This window comes from Suricata suricatta, chromosome 3 (genome assembly GCF_006229205.1).
Source record: "Suricata suricatta isolate VVHF042 chromosome 3, meerkat_22Aug2017_6uvM2_HiC, whole genome shotgun sequence".
Lineage (NCBI taxonomy): Eukaryota > Metazoa > Chordata > Mammalia > Carnivora > Herpestidae > Suricata > Suricata suricatta.
The window spans coordinates 97,020,281-97,038,406 of record NC_043702.1 but is presented as its reverse complement, the minus strand read 5'-3'; the positions used below and the strand labels follow the sequence as shown (position 1 = coordinate 97,038,406).

Here is an 18,126-nt window from a genome sequence, read left to right as displayed (position 1 = left end):
AAACTGTGCACCAGTGGGGAACCATATGGCATCGCAGTAAGGAGCGTTAGGAAAAACTTACTATGGGATTCGGGCTTGTTTTAGCTGATTTGAGGGAAGGACCAAGAAAGTAGGGCTTTGCTGCCTGTCCAGTGTTTTAAGGAAGAGCAGTCTATAAATGAATGTACTAATAAATTTTATCTATAAGATGGAAGGGATGAAAAAAATTCTAGAAGGTTGGGAATGAGTGAAGGTTAAAGCTGTATGCTCCTATTAGCCAGTTTAGGGGGATGTTGGTCATGGTTGTGGTTTGAACAGTGATCAGGTTTTGTCCATGTTCAGACGTGGTTACAGAGTGGGCGTGTTTTTACCTGCATCTGCAAGACCTTGTGTGATGTTGACGTTCTTTGGAATTGTTTATGTTTAACACGGAGACCTAGTATGTGCAGGCTGGCTCCCAGCCACATCCACGCCTTGCCGAGAGTGCTAGCTTGGCTCTCAGATGCCAGAGGCTGCTTCTCCCTTTCTCTGTATGTGTTCAGTTATCTGTTGCTGCACAGCGGTATTACTACCAATTTGTTTCAAACTCTCACAGGATTATAGTGAAGGTGCTGCCCTGGGCCACTGTCTCATCCAAGGCTCAGCTGAGGCAGGATCTGCTTCTCAGCTCATGTAGTTATTGGCAACATTCAGTTCCTCACCGCCTGTTGGCTGATGTCCCCAGTTCTTGCTGGCTGTCAGCTGGAGCTTGCCCTCCATTCCTTTCCAGGTGGCTCTTCCCCAGCGTGGCCCCTTGTTTCATCAAAGCCAGCGAGGGACAGCAGCTCCTCACGGGCTAAGCAGTACACCCTTATGTAGCCTAGCTGTCTACATGCACTCACATACATCCCACCACCTTTGCTGTGTCCTCTTGGTTAGAAACAAGTCACAGGTCCCACCCCCACTCAGGGGAGGAGATGACACGAAGGCCTGAACCCCAGGGGGCAGAGACCAGGGGGCTGCTGTTGGGCGGTCCATTGCAGTGTGTTTGTTCTTCACTGTAATCTTACTGCCATAAACTGGGCCGACACCAGGCACTGGCAATTTATCTAAAATCCACACCCTTCCTCCCACTTCAGGGTTTCAGTAATGAACCCCTTGGAAGTGGTAAGGGATGCCCTAAAGGGAAGGCCTCAGGGGTGCTTGAAAGAAACTCAGATTAGGCTGTGAACAGGATGGATTTTTGCTTAGTGAAGAAAATGGACAAGGTAGTTTGGGGGGGATGGGAGAGTGAGAGTGGTTTTGTGACCAGGGGATGAATCGGAACAGCCTGCCTGGGACGAGCTGGAAAGCTGACAGGCATCAGGACATAAAAATGTGGTAAAACACATGGCAGGCTTCTCTTTGTGAAGTTCACGAGTTCTTCTAACAGTGTAATGTGATAAATGACCATGTGTTCCAAGCAAGCCCCTGAGATAGGTAAGTCCATTTAATACGGTTCCTATAAAGCCGCAGGGAAGAGGAATGTGAAGAAGCTCCAAGATATATAAGTCAGGAGTTCACGTAGGCTCTCGGCCACGGAGCACCGTCTCCCACTTTATCCAAAGGGGAACCCTCTTCTCAGAAGGTGCAAGATGAGACACCACTGTGCTCTTCGGTGTGGTTGTCTAATGTGCTCACTGCATCTTAGCATTCACTTTTATACGGAAAAAGTGTCTGTGACTGTAATTTGCAGACAACTAAAACGCCTGACTATCCAAAAACCACCCCACTCCACTGTCCCCCACTGACGTGAGCCAGAAGAAAGGGAAGGAAGCTGGGTCAGGCAAGGCTGGGCCAGGGGAGGTGTCCGGTCCCTAGAAGGACGGGAAGGGACTCTCCCTAACGTCACATACCTACCAACCACACACCGTTTCAACCACTTTAATACTTGACAGCCAGCTAAATCATCCCTTGGTCAGCATTTCCCTGAGCCAGAAGCTTAGGACATTTTGTAAATCTAGACGCACAGATCTGTCATGGGGAATCAGGAGCCTCTTCCCTGAGTGCCTTCTCTGTGCCGGTGCCCTGCATGCCCTTATCTCATTACATCTCAGAGCAACGTGCAGCCTCATTGACTGTAATCCTCTGCCTTCTTCATCAGCACACTTACCCACAGGCCGCTGAAACTGTTCACGTACATGTGGACCACAGTTCCTCATCTCTGTAACTTTGGAGCCTTGCCAGGGGCCTGGCAGTGTTGGTGTTCAGTACATAAGCATGTGATATTAGATCCGTTTGGCAGATGAAGATACCAAAGATCAGAGGTTTTAAGTAACTTGTCCAGTATCTTGCAGCTGGTAAGTTCCCAGTTTGCATACAGTTCTGTCTGGCTTTGAAACCTGTCTCCCTGACAAGGTGCTGTGTCCTTAGCGGAAAGCAGGGAAGGCCTCCTTTGCCATCATCCTTAGCATCTACTTTCCAGGCTTTGCAGTGATGGAGCCTCTTTAGAGTCTTTCACTGTCCAGCTGCCTACCTTGGGCTAAGTAGAGAGAACAGGTCTACCCTAAGAGAGACTCTTCTGTGATGTCATGTGGGCCAGCTCCTTGTAGTTCCCTTCCAAGCACTGCTGACGGCGCCCTGTGTCGTTTCTCTGTCCCTGCCTCCCAGGACTAGGAGGTCTCTGGTAAGTGATGGCTGGGCTCATTGAATATCCCCCGTGCCTAAAGTAATAGGGTTTTCATGAACATTTGTGGAAAGAAGACAAGAATGGAGGGAGAAGGAACGAGAAGAGCTTCCAAAACTCTCCGTCTGTGGCACAGTTTGGACTAGGGGAGGGTGTGGAGGATGACACCTTTTTTGTGGATAAGGCTTGACCCGACAGGACTGTGAAGGTCCAGGGGTGAGGTGTGTGTCTTTCTCCATGTCCCCAGTGCCTACCACTGTGCCTCATACATAACAGGGTCTGAGTAAAGGTTACTTGAACTAAACAAAGAAAGGTGGGATAGAGAGATTTAGAACCGTAATCAGAGTTTAGAGATCAAGGAATCCTGTGAATCTGGAAAGAATAAATTTAAATATGTGGGATTTCTAAAATATTCCACAATTTCCCAAAATCTGAATGACTGAAGCAATACACAGTAACTAATAGCAAAAAAAAAAAAAAAGAGAGAGAGAGAAAGAGAGAGAGAAAATGGGATAAAATGGTATCAGCTAATGAATTGTTGATCTGGTAGGATTATCTCAAGCTACACAGCACAGCTCTCAGGATCTGTATCAATTTGGATAAAGGCATAGAATTTGTTTTGTCAGATTTGAACATCATTTAAAGCTAGAAAAAAAGAGGTGACGAGCACACTGGAGAACAGAATCAACATTCAAAATTACCTTAGATTGAAATTATGAGCCCAAACAAATTCATTTTTTAAAAAAGGTAGATGTGAACTTTCATGGAATATCTGCAAAATCAGTCATATTGATTCAGGGCTAGGTGAGCATACCATCTGAGCTGGCAGCAGTTCATGGGGATACAAGTGTGAGGTTTGGGATTTTGCTCATGCATCCTGTTACATGCATTCCAGGCACATATTGCCTACCCTGTCCCCAGAGCTGTGCCTTAAACTCAGCAGTGTCACATGAACATGAGTCTTGGAAACTCACAAAGTTTCATCAGGGAGAGGTAGGAATATTGAAAAGAATGTATGTATGCAGTTTCATTAACAGAAGCAAAGGGAGACTGAGCGAATAGTCCCATCTGTCCTCAAACTCCAGTGAGAGTACTTGTAAAGGTCACTCGTAAGCTAGAGTAGGTCTAGAGGACAGTGGCCAAGATGGGGAAGGGTACTGATGCACTGTGATAGGAAGGAGACAGGAAAGAGTTATGGAGACTTGTAGGTAAATCTAACTGTATGTGAAAGAGTGATTACACTTAATCTCTGTTGCTTCAGGGAAGAATGGACATTTTTGTGTTTGTGTCTTTGCAGATCTAATTCTTTTTTCTGCTGGATTTTTCTTTTATTTTGTACATGCTTTCAAATTGATTGTGAGTTCATATTCTTTGCAAATTTACCTACAGAAATCCTTTGAAGCCTACAGTTGAATCTCTGTTCTTCCAGAAGGGATTTGCTTTTTCATACTGGCAAGCACCTGGAGACACCCCAGCCCAAGTGCACTGTATCCATGGTCTTGACTTGTGGGTTTTTGAGACCATCCAGGTAGTGTGTGAATTTAGACACACACTGCCTAAGGACCAATCTCACTGCAGACCTTTCTTTCTTCTTTCACCTATATCAGGGTTTATGCAAAGTAGTTATTGAAGTATAAAAAGCAAAGCTTGAGTTCACCTGGTGTTGACAAATACTTTCAAGAAAAAAAGCCAACTCCAATGGGTAGACATAGCTTCCTAGAGTTCCACTTTCACTAACTCTTTAGGCTTGATGGTTTTCTTACATTCTTGCTAGCTCATAGCTTTTGTAAAAGATAAAAATTAGATATTTTATATTGTCTGTTTACTTGTCTTCAAGAGAAGGGTTCATCAGCATGCCAGAAAGTCCCTCTCCAGTATGGAGAACCTTATAACGAGATGGGGATCTTTATGGCTGACAGCTTTGTGGCCATATTTTAGTGGGGGAAGGAGGTAACACAGAGATTTCTATTTTAGGAAGAAGGTTTGTATGTAGATAACCTTTGGGGTCTCTTTCATTATAAAAGTATATAGTTTTAGCTAAAGTAATCATTTTTTGTTTCTCTTAGGAATTTACTATTTTGAACCAGACTAATATTATTGAATGACATTTAAATCTGGTTCCCCTAAGAGTGGAAGTTATAAATATCTGTCATTTATTAGAAAATATTGAATCTGTACTGGAAGTCATCTTAATCCATGCTGTGGTTTTGAAAGCACGTTCTTAATCTGAAATTGTTGAACAAAATTAGATTGCTTCTTTAGCCCTCCCTCCAGTGTAAACACACATGGAATATTTGTAGATGATTGGCATTCTTTGAGAGATACTGCACTCTTCAAGTAGAAATCAGTTAAGATGCCCCAAGGATTTAAGTTTTTTCTGTCAAGGATTTACTATGAAGTTTCCTCTCCTAGTCTCTATCAGACCAACTTTGTCTCATCCTTCCAGACCCAACCTCGTCATCTTCCATTTTCTTCTCACTGTGATTCTCTGTGACCAGAATGCCACATAGGCCATAATGCTCTAAAAAACTGCTTCTGCCTTTATCAGTCTCTAGATTGCTTAATAAAAAGTATGTTTTAAAAATAGAGGTATGAACTTTCCATTGACTAGGTGGAGACTCTCTTCAATTCAGCTCTAGAATAAATGACTGTATCTGCACAGAAATAACTTCCCATTAAACAAGCACTTTGCATAGGACCATCGCTAGACTCAAAGGCAAATGGAGGAACCCACAATTCGTATGTGCTATGAGTTTCTTCATGTGCATATTATCCATTTTATTTGGGATGAAGAAATGTCAGCTATGAAATTGGCATTTAATATCCTGATATTAATGTATATTAATGCTTTGCAGACTCAAATTTAAGGGGCTGCACATAGTGGAATCAGAAGGAACTTTCCTGTCTCTGTGTTATGTAAGTTATGGATGAGCCCAGCTCATTGCTCATAAGGTGGTCCCAGTCACTGATTCTCAGTACATGATTTCCAAGTAAGCCAGGCCCCTTAGATTAAAGTATTGCTTCTCAAAATTTTCAGTTGTAGGACCCTTTAAGAACTCTTAAAAACTATCGAGGTCTCAATAGCTCACATATTAATGCATTTACAAATAAAGTAATAATGCATTACATATTAACATCAAAGCACTGATACCACATGACATGTAACATCTGTAAATTTCACAGTATAATCATGAGAGAATGAGAATGAATAAAATGACCCTTTAGCATTATTATGAAAAAGACATTGACCTTGAAGACCCCTGGGAGAGTCTTGAAGGACCATGAGGCTAAAATTTTTAATTTAGATAGAAGGGGGCACTTGGGTGGCTCAGTCAGTTGAACATCCAGAAAGAAAGATAGTAAAAAGAGAAAGAGATAATCAACCAGCTTGGATACCTTCCCAGATATGAAGGTAGTTACTGGTTTTCCTGCAAGAAGCATTCTCTGAAGTGAAGTCAAAGGGCTTGATTTTAAAACACAGCTGGCTGTCTGTATGCAGTTACAGTGCTAACAGGGTAAAGAAGCCGGGTGGAAGATGCACTTTTCATTATCTCAGGAGCTTGGCCATAAAAGCAGTTCATCAGCAGGAAAACCTGCTAAAAGTTGGAGACGCCATCCAAGCCATGCCAGAGGTGCAGAGCAGCACAGAGTGAGGAGGTGCTTGCCCCTGCAGACTGGAGGAAGTCAGGGGGTGGGGGTCAAGTGAGTCACTGACCCCCTGGAGCCTGCCTGCATAGGCGACTGGAGGAGGGCAGGACACTCCAGATAATCCTGGTATCAAACATAGGGACACACCTGTGGGGTGGTTCCAGTGACCAGGGGATCCATTCTGTTTCACATGTCAATAGATCATTAGCTCTAAGGCATATGTAATTCTATCAGTAGAGTTGAAAGTTCTCAGGATATGCCAGAGACATGCTGAAAGTCAGTGTTAAGGAACCTAAGTTGGATGGTAAAACCCAAATCTGAAAATGAACTATAAGGGGAAAAAAGCTACTAAATATATATAGCAAACAAAAGTGGCCAAATGAATAACATAGTTCAGGGTGATACCATCAAAGTAGAGGAGATATAATTACTTCATTATAAATCTGTTTCCGACAAATGCTTTGAAAATCGAGAGGGAGTGGTCCTTCCTCCTCCTCCTGTTTTTTATACTCAGAAAATTTTCAGAAACCATTCCCCGTCTCTAAACTATAGTTTGTGAATCTCTTGATAGGATCAAATTGTATTTTTAAAAGGTAACTCTAGGGGTGCCTGGGCGGCTCAGTCAGTTAAGCGTCCAGGTCATGATCTCGTGGTCAGTGGGTTTGAGCCCTTTGTCAGGCTCTGTGCTGACAGCCCCAGAGCGTGGAGCCTGCTTCAGATTCTGTGTCTCCCTCTCTCTCTGCCTCTTCCCCACTTGCTCGCTCTCTGTCTCTCTTAAAAGTAAATAAACATTAAAAAAAAAATTGTTAGTTGACATTTTTCAAAATCCCTGGTTTCAAGACTACATACATTGCATTACCAAATACTTAGTTTTTCTGTTTCCTTTATGGCCCAACAGCCCACGAGATGGAAAGTGGCGTCCCTTACTGTCTCATGCAGCCGTATCCTGCTGGCTGTTCCCCACCTCCAGAACCGTTAAGTAGCAAAAACTCGTCATCTGTTAGTAGTGCTGCTGAATTATTCAGGAAAGTCCTTAACCAGAATACATGGTGACTGTTCCATCCAAATTCCTCCTCCTCCTCCTCACTTTCCCATCTCTTTTCCCTGCAGGCAAATATTCCGGACTCTCAAGCTTCTGATCACTGTTAAAACATGCAGAGAAAATCAAATACCCAAATAGTTATGCTGCACTTGGGCGTGAAGTCAATGCTTCGTTTGGAACTGGGATACCTCCACTAAAAAAGGAAATGTGGTTGAAATGGGCGTTTGTTTAACAAAGCTTATCTAAGCCTTCTCTGGTTATCTCAAAAGTATGGGAAGGACTCCTGTTGCAACAGGACCAACCTTTTAATTTGCTCCTCCCACGGCTTCTCACTAGGGTCTTGGGGCTGGTGGTCGGATTCAGTGCCCGCCCCCTGCTGCCTCCTCCTCTGTCCTGCTTCTCAGTGTTGTTGCTGCTGTTTGCCCAGAAATCTCTCCCTTTTCCACTTCGAGTCCTCACAGGCCTCTCCTTCCTGCTCAGCCCTTTTTCTCCCTTCCTTCCTCACATATAATTTTAGGAATCTCCTGCTGGCCCCTCACCAACTTCCTTCCCTTTCAAATTTATCCTCTGTGAACACCAAAAGGATGGAAATAAGAAATGATTAAGAGGGAATGGGTCCATACATGGAGAGAACTAAGTTGATAAACTGTGGCTTTTCATTATAAATGCTTCCACACAAACTTTTTGACCATATACTTATAATACTTCAGTGAAAGTGAATCAATTTGTCATTCTTGATGACTTTCTTGTAGTCTCACAAAGATAATTGATGTGACTGTGTGATTCCTCTATGTTTTTAAAAATTCGTTTAATGTTTGTTTATTTTTGAGAGAGACAGAGAGAGAGAGAGAGAGAGAGAATATGAATGAGGAGGGGCAGAGGGACAGGGAGACACAGAATCTGAAGCAGCCTCCAGGCCCTGAGCTGTCAGCACAGAGACCGATGCGGGGCTCGAACTCATAAACTGTGAGATCATGACCTGAGCCAAAGTTAGACACTTAACCGAGCCACCCAGGTGTCCCATGATTCCTCTATTTAAAACCCTTAAACCCTTTAATAAACCTGCTGCCTATTGGTATGAACGCAACCACAGTTTTGTATTCTTGTGCTTCTGCACTGCTATTCCCTCCATCAGGAATGCAGACTCTGTCGGTGAGGACGCTGATTATTGTGTCGGAATCTTCTCAGGACCTGGGTTTTGCATAGGGCCCCATGACTGCTCTGTCTTGGTGTTGTCAGGCTGCCACTGCTGTCAGTAGTGCTCTACCCAGGGTGAGCGGGGATGGACCTGTCTTACATAAACTGAGTTGGGCTCGTTAAATCCTTTGACCTTGTCCTCCCTGTTTCCCACAGCAGTCTGAGTTGTCAGCTGAAGAAAGTCCAGAAAAATTAGGCACCTCCCAACTCCATCGTCGGAAAGTCATCTCCTTGAACAAGCAGATTCTGCAGAAGACCAAACATCTGGAAGAGGTTGGTGGCTCTTTTTATATATATATAAATATATATAAATATATATATATATAAAATTTCATTCAAGTAAAATGAAGCTGTTCTTCAAGAAGGGAGACACTGGGGAAGGAGTGAAGATCTTCCTGTTAGAATGAAAGTTCTAGAACAGGAATTAGCATACTGCAGCCCTTGGGCCAGTCCAGCTGCCACCTGTGTTTGTAAGCCAGGTTTTCTCGGAATACATGCACATTTATTTGTTTACATATTTTCTGTACCCGCTTTCCAACTCCAGGGGCAGAACTGAGTAGTTGCAGCAGAGACCACGTGTCCCAGAAAGCCTGAAATATTAATTTCTGGCCTTTTCCAAATGTGGTTCATAAAGCTTTAAAGATTTACCATCTGACCCAAACTGAAAAAGTTTGCCAGCCTCTATTCTAGAAGATCGCAGGACAAGAATAGCATTTATTGATTCACACATGTTAACTGAGCACTGCTGTGCTAGGCTGTGGGGAGGAGTGAACAAGTCATGCCTGGTTTCAGGATCTTAAGCAAGCAACAAGGGAACCTATTCTAAACCACTACATCCACACACAACACCATTTAATTACAGCTGTGACAAGTGCTTGAAGGAGATGTCTAGAGTGCTAAGATGGGGAGACTTGACCTAGCCTCAGTCACGGAGGACTCCAACGAGGTGTTTGCAGGGCCGGAAGTCAGGATGGGAAGCATGTGGGGCCTTGGCTGGGAATTTATGGAACAACATGAACTAAGACCTAGGAGAGGAAGAGTCCTGGCCATTTTGTGTTTTGTGGCTGGAGAGTCATGAGCGAGGCAGTTGGTCAGCAGAGTCTGTTCAGAGAGGATTTCCCAGGTCATGATAAGGTGAGTGGAAACCATTGGAGGGTTTAAGTAGGCGAGTGGCATTCTTAGATTTGCGTGTTTCAAAGACCATCCTATTTGTTGTGGGAGCATGAGTTCTTTGGACTGTTAGGATGCTGATCCAGTAGTCCAGGCATGAACTCTTGGTTCTGAACAGGGAGGGGACATGGAGCAAGTTTATTTTTAAGGGAGCTTTAGGACATTGTATTCTGTATGCTTGGGGATGATGGGACTATTTTGGAAAGACCTTCATATATTCATTCTAGAAAGTAGACGTAAGAGGCAACTATGGAGTTTGACTCAGGAACAATCAATAGAGGATAAAAAGTTGGGACATGCTTCACTTGCATTGGCAGTAAGCTTTAATTCATTAGAAAAGCACATGTAGCAGAAGATTATGGGAATGAATATGACTTGGTATAGAATAGTTCGTTCCTATAACAATTGATTTCCAAAAATGGGTGCCATTTGGCATTTTGAATTTGTACATTTTTTTACCCTTTCAAGTCTCACGTATTCAAAAGATACTAATACATCAAATGGGCTTGCTCAATCATGTTTTGTTTGGATTTGTTCCGTTAAAATTTGTTCTACCATAGCTGAATAAACAATAGGTTGGTTTTACCAAAATGCCTTGGATTATAAGCAAATAAGGCTAAAGAGATTGACTGTGATTTGATTTCTGTTTTATTATTTAGACATGTTAATTCATAGCTCAGAGAGTATCCTCTCTACTCCTGACCCTTGCCATTATAAGAGCCTGAAAGTGATTGGTTCAAGAAGAACTCCTCACAGAATCAAGATAAGCATGAATTAGGGGTGATGGTTCTTTATCATAGTGTCTGTCCCCACAGAAGACAGCAGACCCTATGTCAGCATGAATGTTTGCGTTTCTCTTCCATCTAAACTTGGCAAGAAGTGATGCTAAGTTTCATTGCAATGACAGTCCTAGAACGTTCCCAGTTCAGCTGGAAGGACAGTCCCCTCTGCCTCTTGGGTCTCTTTTGCAGTTGGTCCCAAACCTATATTTACCATGCGCCTGTTATTTTTGAGGCACACTGCATAGGACAGCAATAATATTACTGCAGATAGCGCTCTTAATGATGACCAGCATGTACAGTAGTCCCTAGCCACGAGGGAAAGATTTGCCAAGGTCGCAGGTCACATAGGAGTTAGATGAGAAGAGAGAGAGTTCCAAGGATGAAATGAAAACATAAACAGGAATGCACTTTTTGTGAACCAAACCCTTATGCATATGTAAGGAATAAAAGATTAGAAAGCTTCTCAAATAAGTGTAGAAATGAATGTTTTGTAAATATTAAAAACCAGCATTAGCATTTTTATAAACGTTTTTCTCAAAATGTTTTAAACGATAAGAATATGCCTTTTTGCTAAACCCACTTTAATTTGAAATGCCCTATCAAAAAAAAAAAAACCCTCTGTTACTAAAGTTTAAATTTGACTTTGCTCTTCTACCAAGGGTTGCCCTTCGTAAATTTGCCCTTCTGCAAAAAGTTGTCTATTTCTGGGCTTGCTGGTCTGCAAAGTTCCTCACCTTCTAGTAGTCTCTGATTCTGTCCACCAGAAGTCACAGGGTCGGCAACAAGCCTCTCGTGTGAATCCAGGTCCCTGGAGCGTCAACCCCAGCTCCTTCCCCCGTCGCCCTCCTGGACTGCCTCCCTGGCCACCTCACCCAGCCCTGTACATCGGTCACACATGCACTTCTTGGTGAGCACTGAACAGCGAGTCATAAAGGGGGTCACGTGCTCCACACACGTGTGTGTCTGCCACACTCATTTTTTGTCCCTATCCATTTTTAATAGCTTTAACTGCTTTTTAAAAAATTACAGATGTAATACAGGCTCACTGTAAGTAAACCAAACAGTGTGGGAACTATATCATGAAATGAAAGTTCCTCCCTCCCCCAAAATAGGAAAATCCCCTTTGACCCTTTGAGAAAGCCACTGTTTTTTGAGAACTTTGCAAATACTTGTATATGTTTCTTTACCTGCAGAGAACGGGGTGTCTGACAACAAAATTCAGTTTATTTTTCACTTATTCTATTACAGATGTCTGTCAGTAGTGATAATGGCTAATAAGGATTTTTTTACTGAGTAATTACAAAGTGCTTTTCAAAACCCATTCATTCTTTTTATACAGCATCCTTGTGGAAGGGATACTATTATCTTCCTTATTTTATGAATAAGGAAACAGACACAGAGAAGGGAGGTAGTTTTGCCTGCCATCACACATCTTGCTAATGGTGAAGCTAAAACTTTGACTATATAAATTTACCTCATTCTTTCTAACTGACTGCATAGTGATGTAGTGCGTATGTACTATAATTTATGGTATCTGCCCCCTATTCATGGGTATATAGATTGTTTCAGGTTCCCCCCATTGCAAACTTATGTGCATCTTTGTACAGTTATCTTTGTGCAAATATATAAGTATTTCTGTTAGGTAGATTTTAGGAAGTAGAATTGCTGGGTCAAAAAAATATGCATTTTTGTATTTTGCGAGAAGCCATCAAATTATTCTCCAGTTATTTTACCAGTTTATATTTCTACCAGTAGTATATGAGAGAATCCAGACTCCTTATATCCATGAACTCCTCTTCTAGGGTCATGCAGGTGGAAAGCTACCAGGATATACTCAGGCCTTGATGATAACCACAGGGAGAGTTCTAGCCCAATAGACAAATGGGAGGAGGGGCAAAAGCAAGAGGAGGAATAGAGAGTGTATCTGGATAGAACAATGGAATGTACTACAGAGGCAGAGAAGTGGGGGACACAGCTAGTATGTAACTGAGAAGAAACTTGAGACTGAGGAAGGAAAGAGGAATCCAGAAGTGGAGTGGTAACCAGCTGCTGAATTTAGTGGTGAGTCTAAGGGTTTAATGATGAAGAAAATAGGGGTAGGAGAATCCTGAAGGATTCCAGTAAGATGAGCTAAGCTAAGCTACTGGGACATCCCCTATTTGAGAAAAAATGGTCAGAGGAGCAGATGAAGAGAGCTCTATTAGTTAAATCAGTTAAGGAGGAGAGCGAGCCTGCCCTTACTAGCAAGCTCCGTCCCCGCCAAGACCCAGCTCGCATGGGTCTTTGTTGTGACACCTTCCTTAGACTCCCCCATGAGCCAGGCTCTTTCCTTGGGCCTCCCCGGGGCCTGGCCCTGCCTCGCTATTCTCATACCTAATCCCCAGTTTGCTGGGCCAGCTCCTTGCGGGCAGGGCCTGTGCCACGTTCATCACCTCCTCCCACACACCTCATGTGAGCAGAGCGGTGGGTAATGTCAGACGCTGATGGCGAGGTGCATGGTTGAGAGTGGGGCAGGAGGGCGGGTGAGGCAGGTGGGAGATGCCAGGACCCCTTTCCGGAGCCACGGAAGAGCTTCAGGAGTTCCATCACTAGTGTTTCAAGAGAAAAAGAGACTTTCTCCAGAACTATGCTTCTCTACCAGTTATAGAAACAGGCCAAGGAAAGTTCTCATTGCACAGACGGCTCCCTTTGCAAGAGGAGCAGCCAGAGTCCCCCTGCCTCTCCCCGTTATCACTTTTGTTCTCTGCTTGAGTTGGCTTCTTGACAGGTCGCATTGAAAGTGTAACCATTCATCAGTCATGAAGACACAAAGCATGATTTAGGGGTAATGATTCTGAGGGTGACATAACTCTTAATGGGTTGCTTACAGGTTCAAGGATGGGGCAAGTTATTTTGAAGCAATCATTGAGATACGGGGTAAAATCTCTCATTGTTAATATTTACGCAGGTAACAGCCAAAGAGCCTGATAATGCCACTTACCCTTTTCAGAATGGAAATGTTCAAACCCTCTGAGATTTCAATGAATGTTTTCAGATTTCTAAAAGTTCACAGACAGCACAAGGATATACCTTTCAGTAAGGAAAAGAGACGTGACATTTTGCAGATGTGAGTTTACAATTATGTAACTTTGAACAGTAAAGGTAATTCATGTTCTTTCTCTTAGCATTGGTAGTTCTGAATTCTTTCTTCTGTCTGAGATTGTTTGCCAGCCTGTCATATTCTGTGCTAGAATCCTGAGTGCCGAAATGCGTTTGTATTCTCTGAATGGGAGCCTTCCTTGGCTAACCAAACTGAGTGTAGATGACGGACAACACAAAGCTTGCTTGTGATTCTCTCTCCCTCTTTCTCTCTCTCTTTGTCTGTGTCTCGCCCCCCCAAAAAAATAAATAAACATTAAAAAAAATAAAATAGGGACACCTGGGTGGCTCAGTCAGTTGGGCGTCCGACTTCAGCTCAGGTCATGATCTCACAGTTTGTGGGTTTGAGCCCCGCATCAGGCTCTGTGCTGACAGCTAGTTCAGAGCCTGGAGCCTGATTCGGATTCTGTGTCTCCCTCTCTCCCTGACCCTCCCCTGCTCATGCTTTCTCCCTCTGTCTCTCAAAAAAAAAACAAAAACAAAACAAAAAAAAACACCATTAAAAAAATTCTTTTAATAAATAAATAAAATAAGAATAATGTCTTCTTCCATTCAATTTAAGAGTCAATGATAGGACTTGTGCAGAATATCTAGTGTATCACCTAACATGTAGTTGGTGCTATTTATATGACTTCTCCTTCACTTGCGGTTGGCAGCATTCTAAAATTCCCACATTCACTCAGTTTAAGTCTCTCTTTGGTTTCCATGTCCCCATGTGGGAGACGAGGATCCACCCACAGCTGTGCTGTTGTAAGGGTCAGATGAGCTCAGGTATCTCCTCTTTCTTCCACAGCTGCAGGCAAGTCACAGCAGCCTACAAGCCAGATATGAGGAGACCAAGAACACTCTGACGAAGGTGAGTAGACTTGCATGGCCACCTTTGACCCACACCACTAATGGAACGCTGTGCATCATCAGTCTGTGTGGAGCCAGCACTCTCCCCTTCTCAGGGCTCAGGGCCATCTGGGGACGCGGGACCAGCTCACCGGACGAGCCCTGCTGCCGGCTTATCCCCACTGCTGGGCTGTGAGCATCGGGAAAGGCTTCCGAGGAAGGCCAGCGCGCGGGCCACGTGGAAGCTGGGGGGCCACGCGCGGCAAGCGGGCCTGCTCCTCTGCAAGCCCACAGATTGTAGAGTAGCTTCAAAATACCGAATTCCTTGAGAATGAGAAGGTTTCTCTTTATAAGATGAGAGACCTCCAGAAGGCTGTAATTTGTTGTTCAGAGTTGCTGCTGGTCTTCCAGGCAGAATGGGGGCAGGGTCTCGGGAGGAGGAGGAGGCCGAGGGTGTATTTCGAAGCACGTGATCGTTTGCTGATCCAGGGTTGGAGTGGCCATCTCACATCCTCACTGACAGTGCTGCCCTCCTCCCCCTTGTCAATGCCTAGGAGACCAGGCCAGGAAAACAAACGCTTCTGATGCCGCCTTGTCATGACCAGAGTTTACGTATTTCTGTCCCTCGAGTGTCCATAGAAAGCCGTCCTCCTCTGGATCTGAGCAGCTCTCCTCATGGTGATTATGTGCTCGAGCGGTAGCCATACTCTCCCCTGTTCGAGGCCCCACCCTGTACTTTCTAAGCCGCATGGAAGCAGGACTGACCTTCAACAAGCTGACACCAAGGCAGTCCCTCCCCCCTCCTTTTTTTAATTTCACATGAAACTTGCCCACTTAAAGTTCTAATTTCTATAGCCATCTGTAGCACTGGGTTCACTGCCTTGCTGTCAACCTGAAAAAACTTTTTAATTCTGACCCAGGCCAGTCTCTTTAGTTACTGTTAGAACGTTTGTGAAGGGCAGGCATAAGAACGACAAGATGAGACTCTTTTCATTCTTCCCAGAGAAGCCTGTGTCACATTTGGACAGACGAGCTTTCCTCACACTCTCCCGTGACTGCATTCCTATGGGTAGGAAGGCAGACTCCTAGGGCAGGGCCCCTGCCGCCGTCTAAGTGTTACTGCCACGGAGTCCCTGGCATGAAGTTCGCCAAGTCATGGATCCGTCTTTGTGTAACCATCTGGGAGAGATTAGAGGCAAAGCATCTTGATATCAATTCTATGTCTTAGGATATAAATCCCAAGTGGCTATGAGGGCATTTCTTCATACTAAACACTAAATAGGGTGTGTGCTGCGGTCCCTGCACATGCGAGAAGGTAGAGGAAGTGACTTAGGTCAGTGATAGGGGAGGACCTCTTGTCCTCAGCTAACAACAGCCACCGTCTGGACGTGCTGGCTGTACCCTGGGCTCCTCACTGGTCTCCGTGCGTGGACTCCCTGTAACAACACTAGCAGCACTGATTTCGTCCCTGTCGTGCAGCTGGGGGTGGTACAGCCATGCTGAGGGGCTGGATTCCAGCGCTGGCACCAAAGACGTCTCTGAGAGCTGGCTGTCTAGGGGGCCGGCCACACTTGGTCCCATCCCAAAGACGTCTCTGAGAGCTGGCTGTCTAGGGGGCCGGCCACACTTGGTCCCATCTAGGAAAAGGGGAAGCCACACAGAACCTAGCACTCAGCAGCTTCTGAAGAAGCCTGGCTGGTCAGAATACTGAGGACAGAACCCCCGAATGAGCCATGCACTTCACCTTTGAGCCTGATCTGTTCAAGTCAAGGATTGGGCAGAACGAGCATTCTAACCCCCTTCACCTCAGTGTGCCGTGGCTTCACCTTTCCAGAAAAACCTGCCCTTTCGGATAACCTGGTGGCACTGAAAACCCGGGAGACCGGTCTTTCCAGTAAACTTAGTAAAGTAGAGAGGGTAGGGAAGGTCGAGGACAGATGACAGCCCGTGCCACCTGTGGGGAGGCTGCGTTCTTCTGCACCGACGACGGGCTGCCAGGCTCTGGCCTGTCTAGCAGTCTCAGCTTCGATTTCCTCTGTGTGAGGTGGATTCTTTGTAGCATGTTGCAATATTCTCTCCTGTGTCTCTGAGGGCATCCATTGTATCGAAAGTTTTTCTTGATCTATAAACTATTTCTTCAGATCAAACTTGATTTGTTCAGTTTTATCTTTCTCATTTGTGGTCCTGTCTTTCATGGACCTTCACATGTTGGATGATTCTCGGCAGTGTGCTTATCTTTGATTCTGAAACTTCCTATGACCAGCTGTGGCTTCCGTATCCATTTCCTGCAGCCTGCTTTGCTTTGTGCGATTGCTCTGGAATGGTGGATCCTACTGTTGGGAGAGATCAGCTAGTAGTATGTGACACTGTGGGCTGCTCCCCCTTGTCCTGGGTGTTACCGATCCTGGGAGCCTCCCTGCCTCTGGGGCTTGAGCTCCAGCTCATGGTTCGGGGGCCAGGCTTCCCTGCCTCGCACGGCTCTCCTACCGCGAGGCCAGCCTTGTGACCGGCCTTCCTGTGGCGGCCGGTCCCACCCAGCAGGCCTCCTCAGCCCCGTCTTGCCACCAGCCATCATCCTGTCCCTGCGGTAGCTCCTCCTGTGTGTGAGCATAAGCGACTGGGATTTTTTAGGACTTGAGGCAGGAAGGGCTTGTTGCAACTTGTGTTTAGTCTTCTGTCTTCAACTAGTACCCTTAGGACTTCTTTTTAACTTGTTTTTTTCAGTAGGTAACACATTCACACAGTTCAAAATTCAGCAAGTACGAAGGTTGTATCACTGTAACCCAACCACACAGTTAACCCTCTCCAGAGGGTCACCAGTCTCCTGTGAATCTTTCTAGAGATACGTGACAAGTACACAAGGGACACGTATACCCTTCTACATGTACACATTCCACATATACATTCCTTTATACACATTGGAAACACATGGGAATCAACGTTTTGTACTGTTCTTCCAACTAATAGTAGATACTAGAGACCATCATAAAAGAGATGCCTTTTTCTTACTTTGTTTTTAGCAGCTTAGTATTCTGTTGTATAACTAACTGTACACCTTATAAATGGAAATCTGGGTTTCTTTAAAATTTCTTTTTTTAAATCCTCACTATCTGACTCAGAGAAAGAAAGTGAAATTACTCAAGATGGATTTAACCCTACCCCTGCTGATAGTCGTGACAGTAGTATTATGGAATTTAAACCAGGTCTGTCTTTCATAGCCTGTTTTATTTCCCTCTTCATACGGGCCCACCGAAAGGCACCTGCTGTCGGCATTGCTTTGGCTTTCCACCCGTGTGCTGCGGTCATTGAAGGCCATTGCCAAGTTTCTTTTACCAATAGAATGTGTATAAAAGGGTCTGTTTTTGACCGTGTTGTCCTCTGCACCCGCATCCTGTTTCTCTTGTGCACCTGCTTTCTCAGTGTCCAGTCGGGTCCACTGGGCTTGGCCAGCAGTCAGAAGTGGGGTGCAGACGTGAGCCGAGGGAGGAAGGACGCCAGCGCTCACTCTTCTGGCCCCCCAAGTCTCCAGCAGTAACGCCTCCTTTCTGTCTCACAGTTGAAGAGCTACAGTGAGAAACTGGACAGAGAGCAAGCAGCCCTGGAGAAGTTAGAGTCCAAAGCCGACCCAAAGTAAGACGTTTCCTCAGGTGTTTATTTTCTCTTTGAAGAAAGTGAGTCTGCCAGTGCCTAAC

General features: G+C 44.7%; 1 protein-coding gene across 5 annotated transcripts in view; it reads left to right on the top strand.

The window, feature by feature from the left end:
• CCDC93 (coiled-coil domain containing 93) overlaps positions 1–18,126 on the top strand; it is an 85,849-nt gene that overhangs the window by 41,963 nt on the left and 25,760 nt on the right. For all 5 annotated transcript variants that reach the window (XM_029934690.1, XM_029934689.1, XM_029934692.1 and 2 more), the window contains exons 12-14: positions 8,667–8,783; positions 14,394–14,456; positions 17,991–18,064. In XM_029934690.1, the coding sequence (XP_029790550.1) occupies positions 8,667–8,783; positions 14,394–14,456; positions 17,991–18,064 (254 nt within the window). The remainder of the gene's footprint in view (positions 1–8,666; positions 8,784–14,393; positions 14,457–17,990; positions 18,065–18,126) is intronic.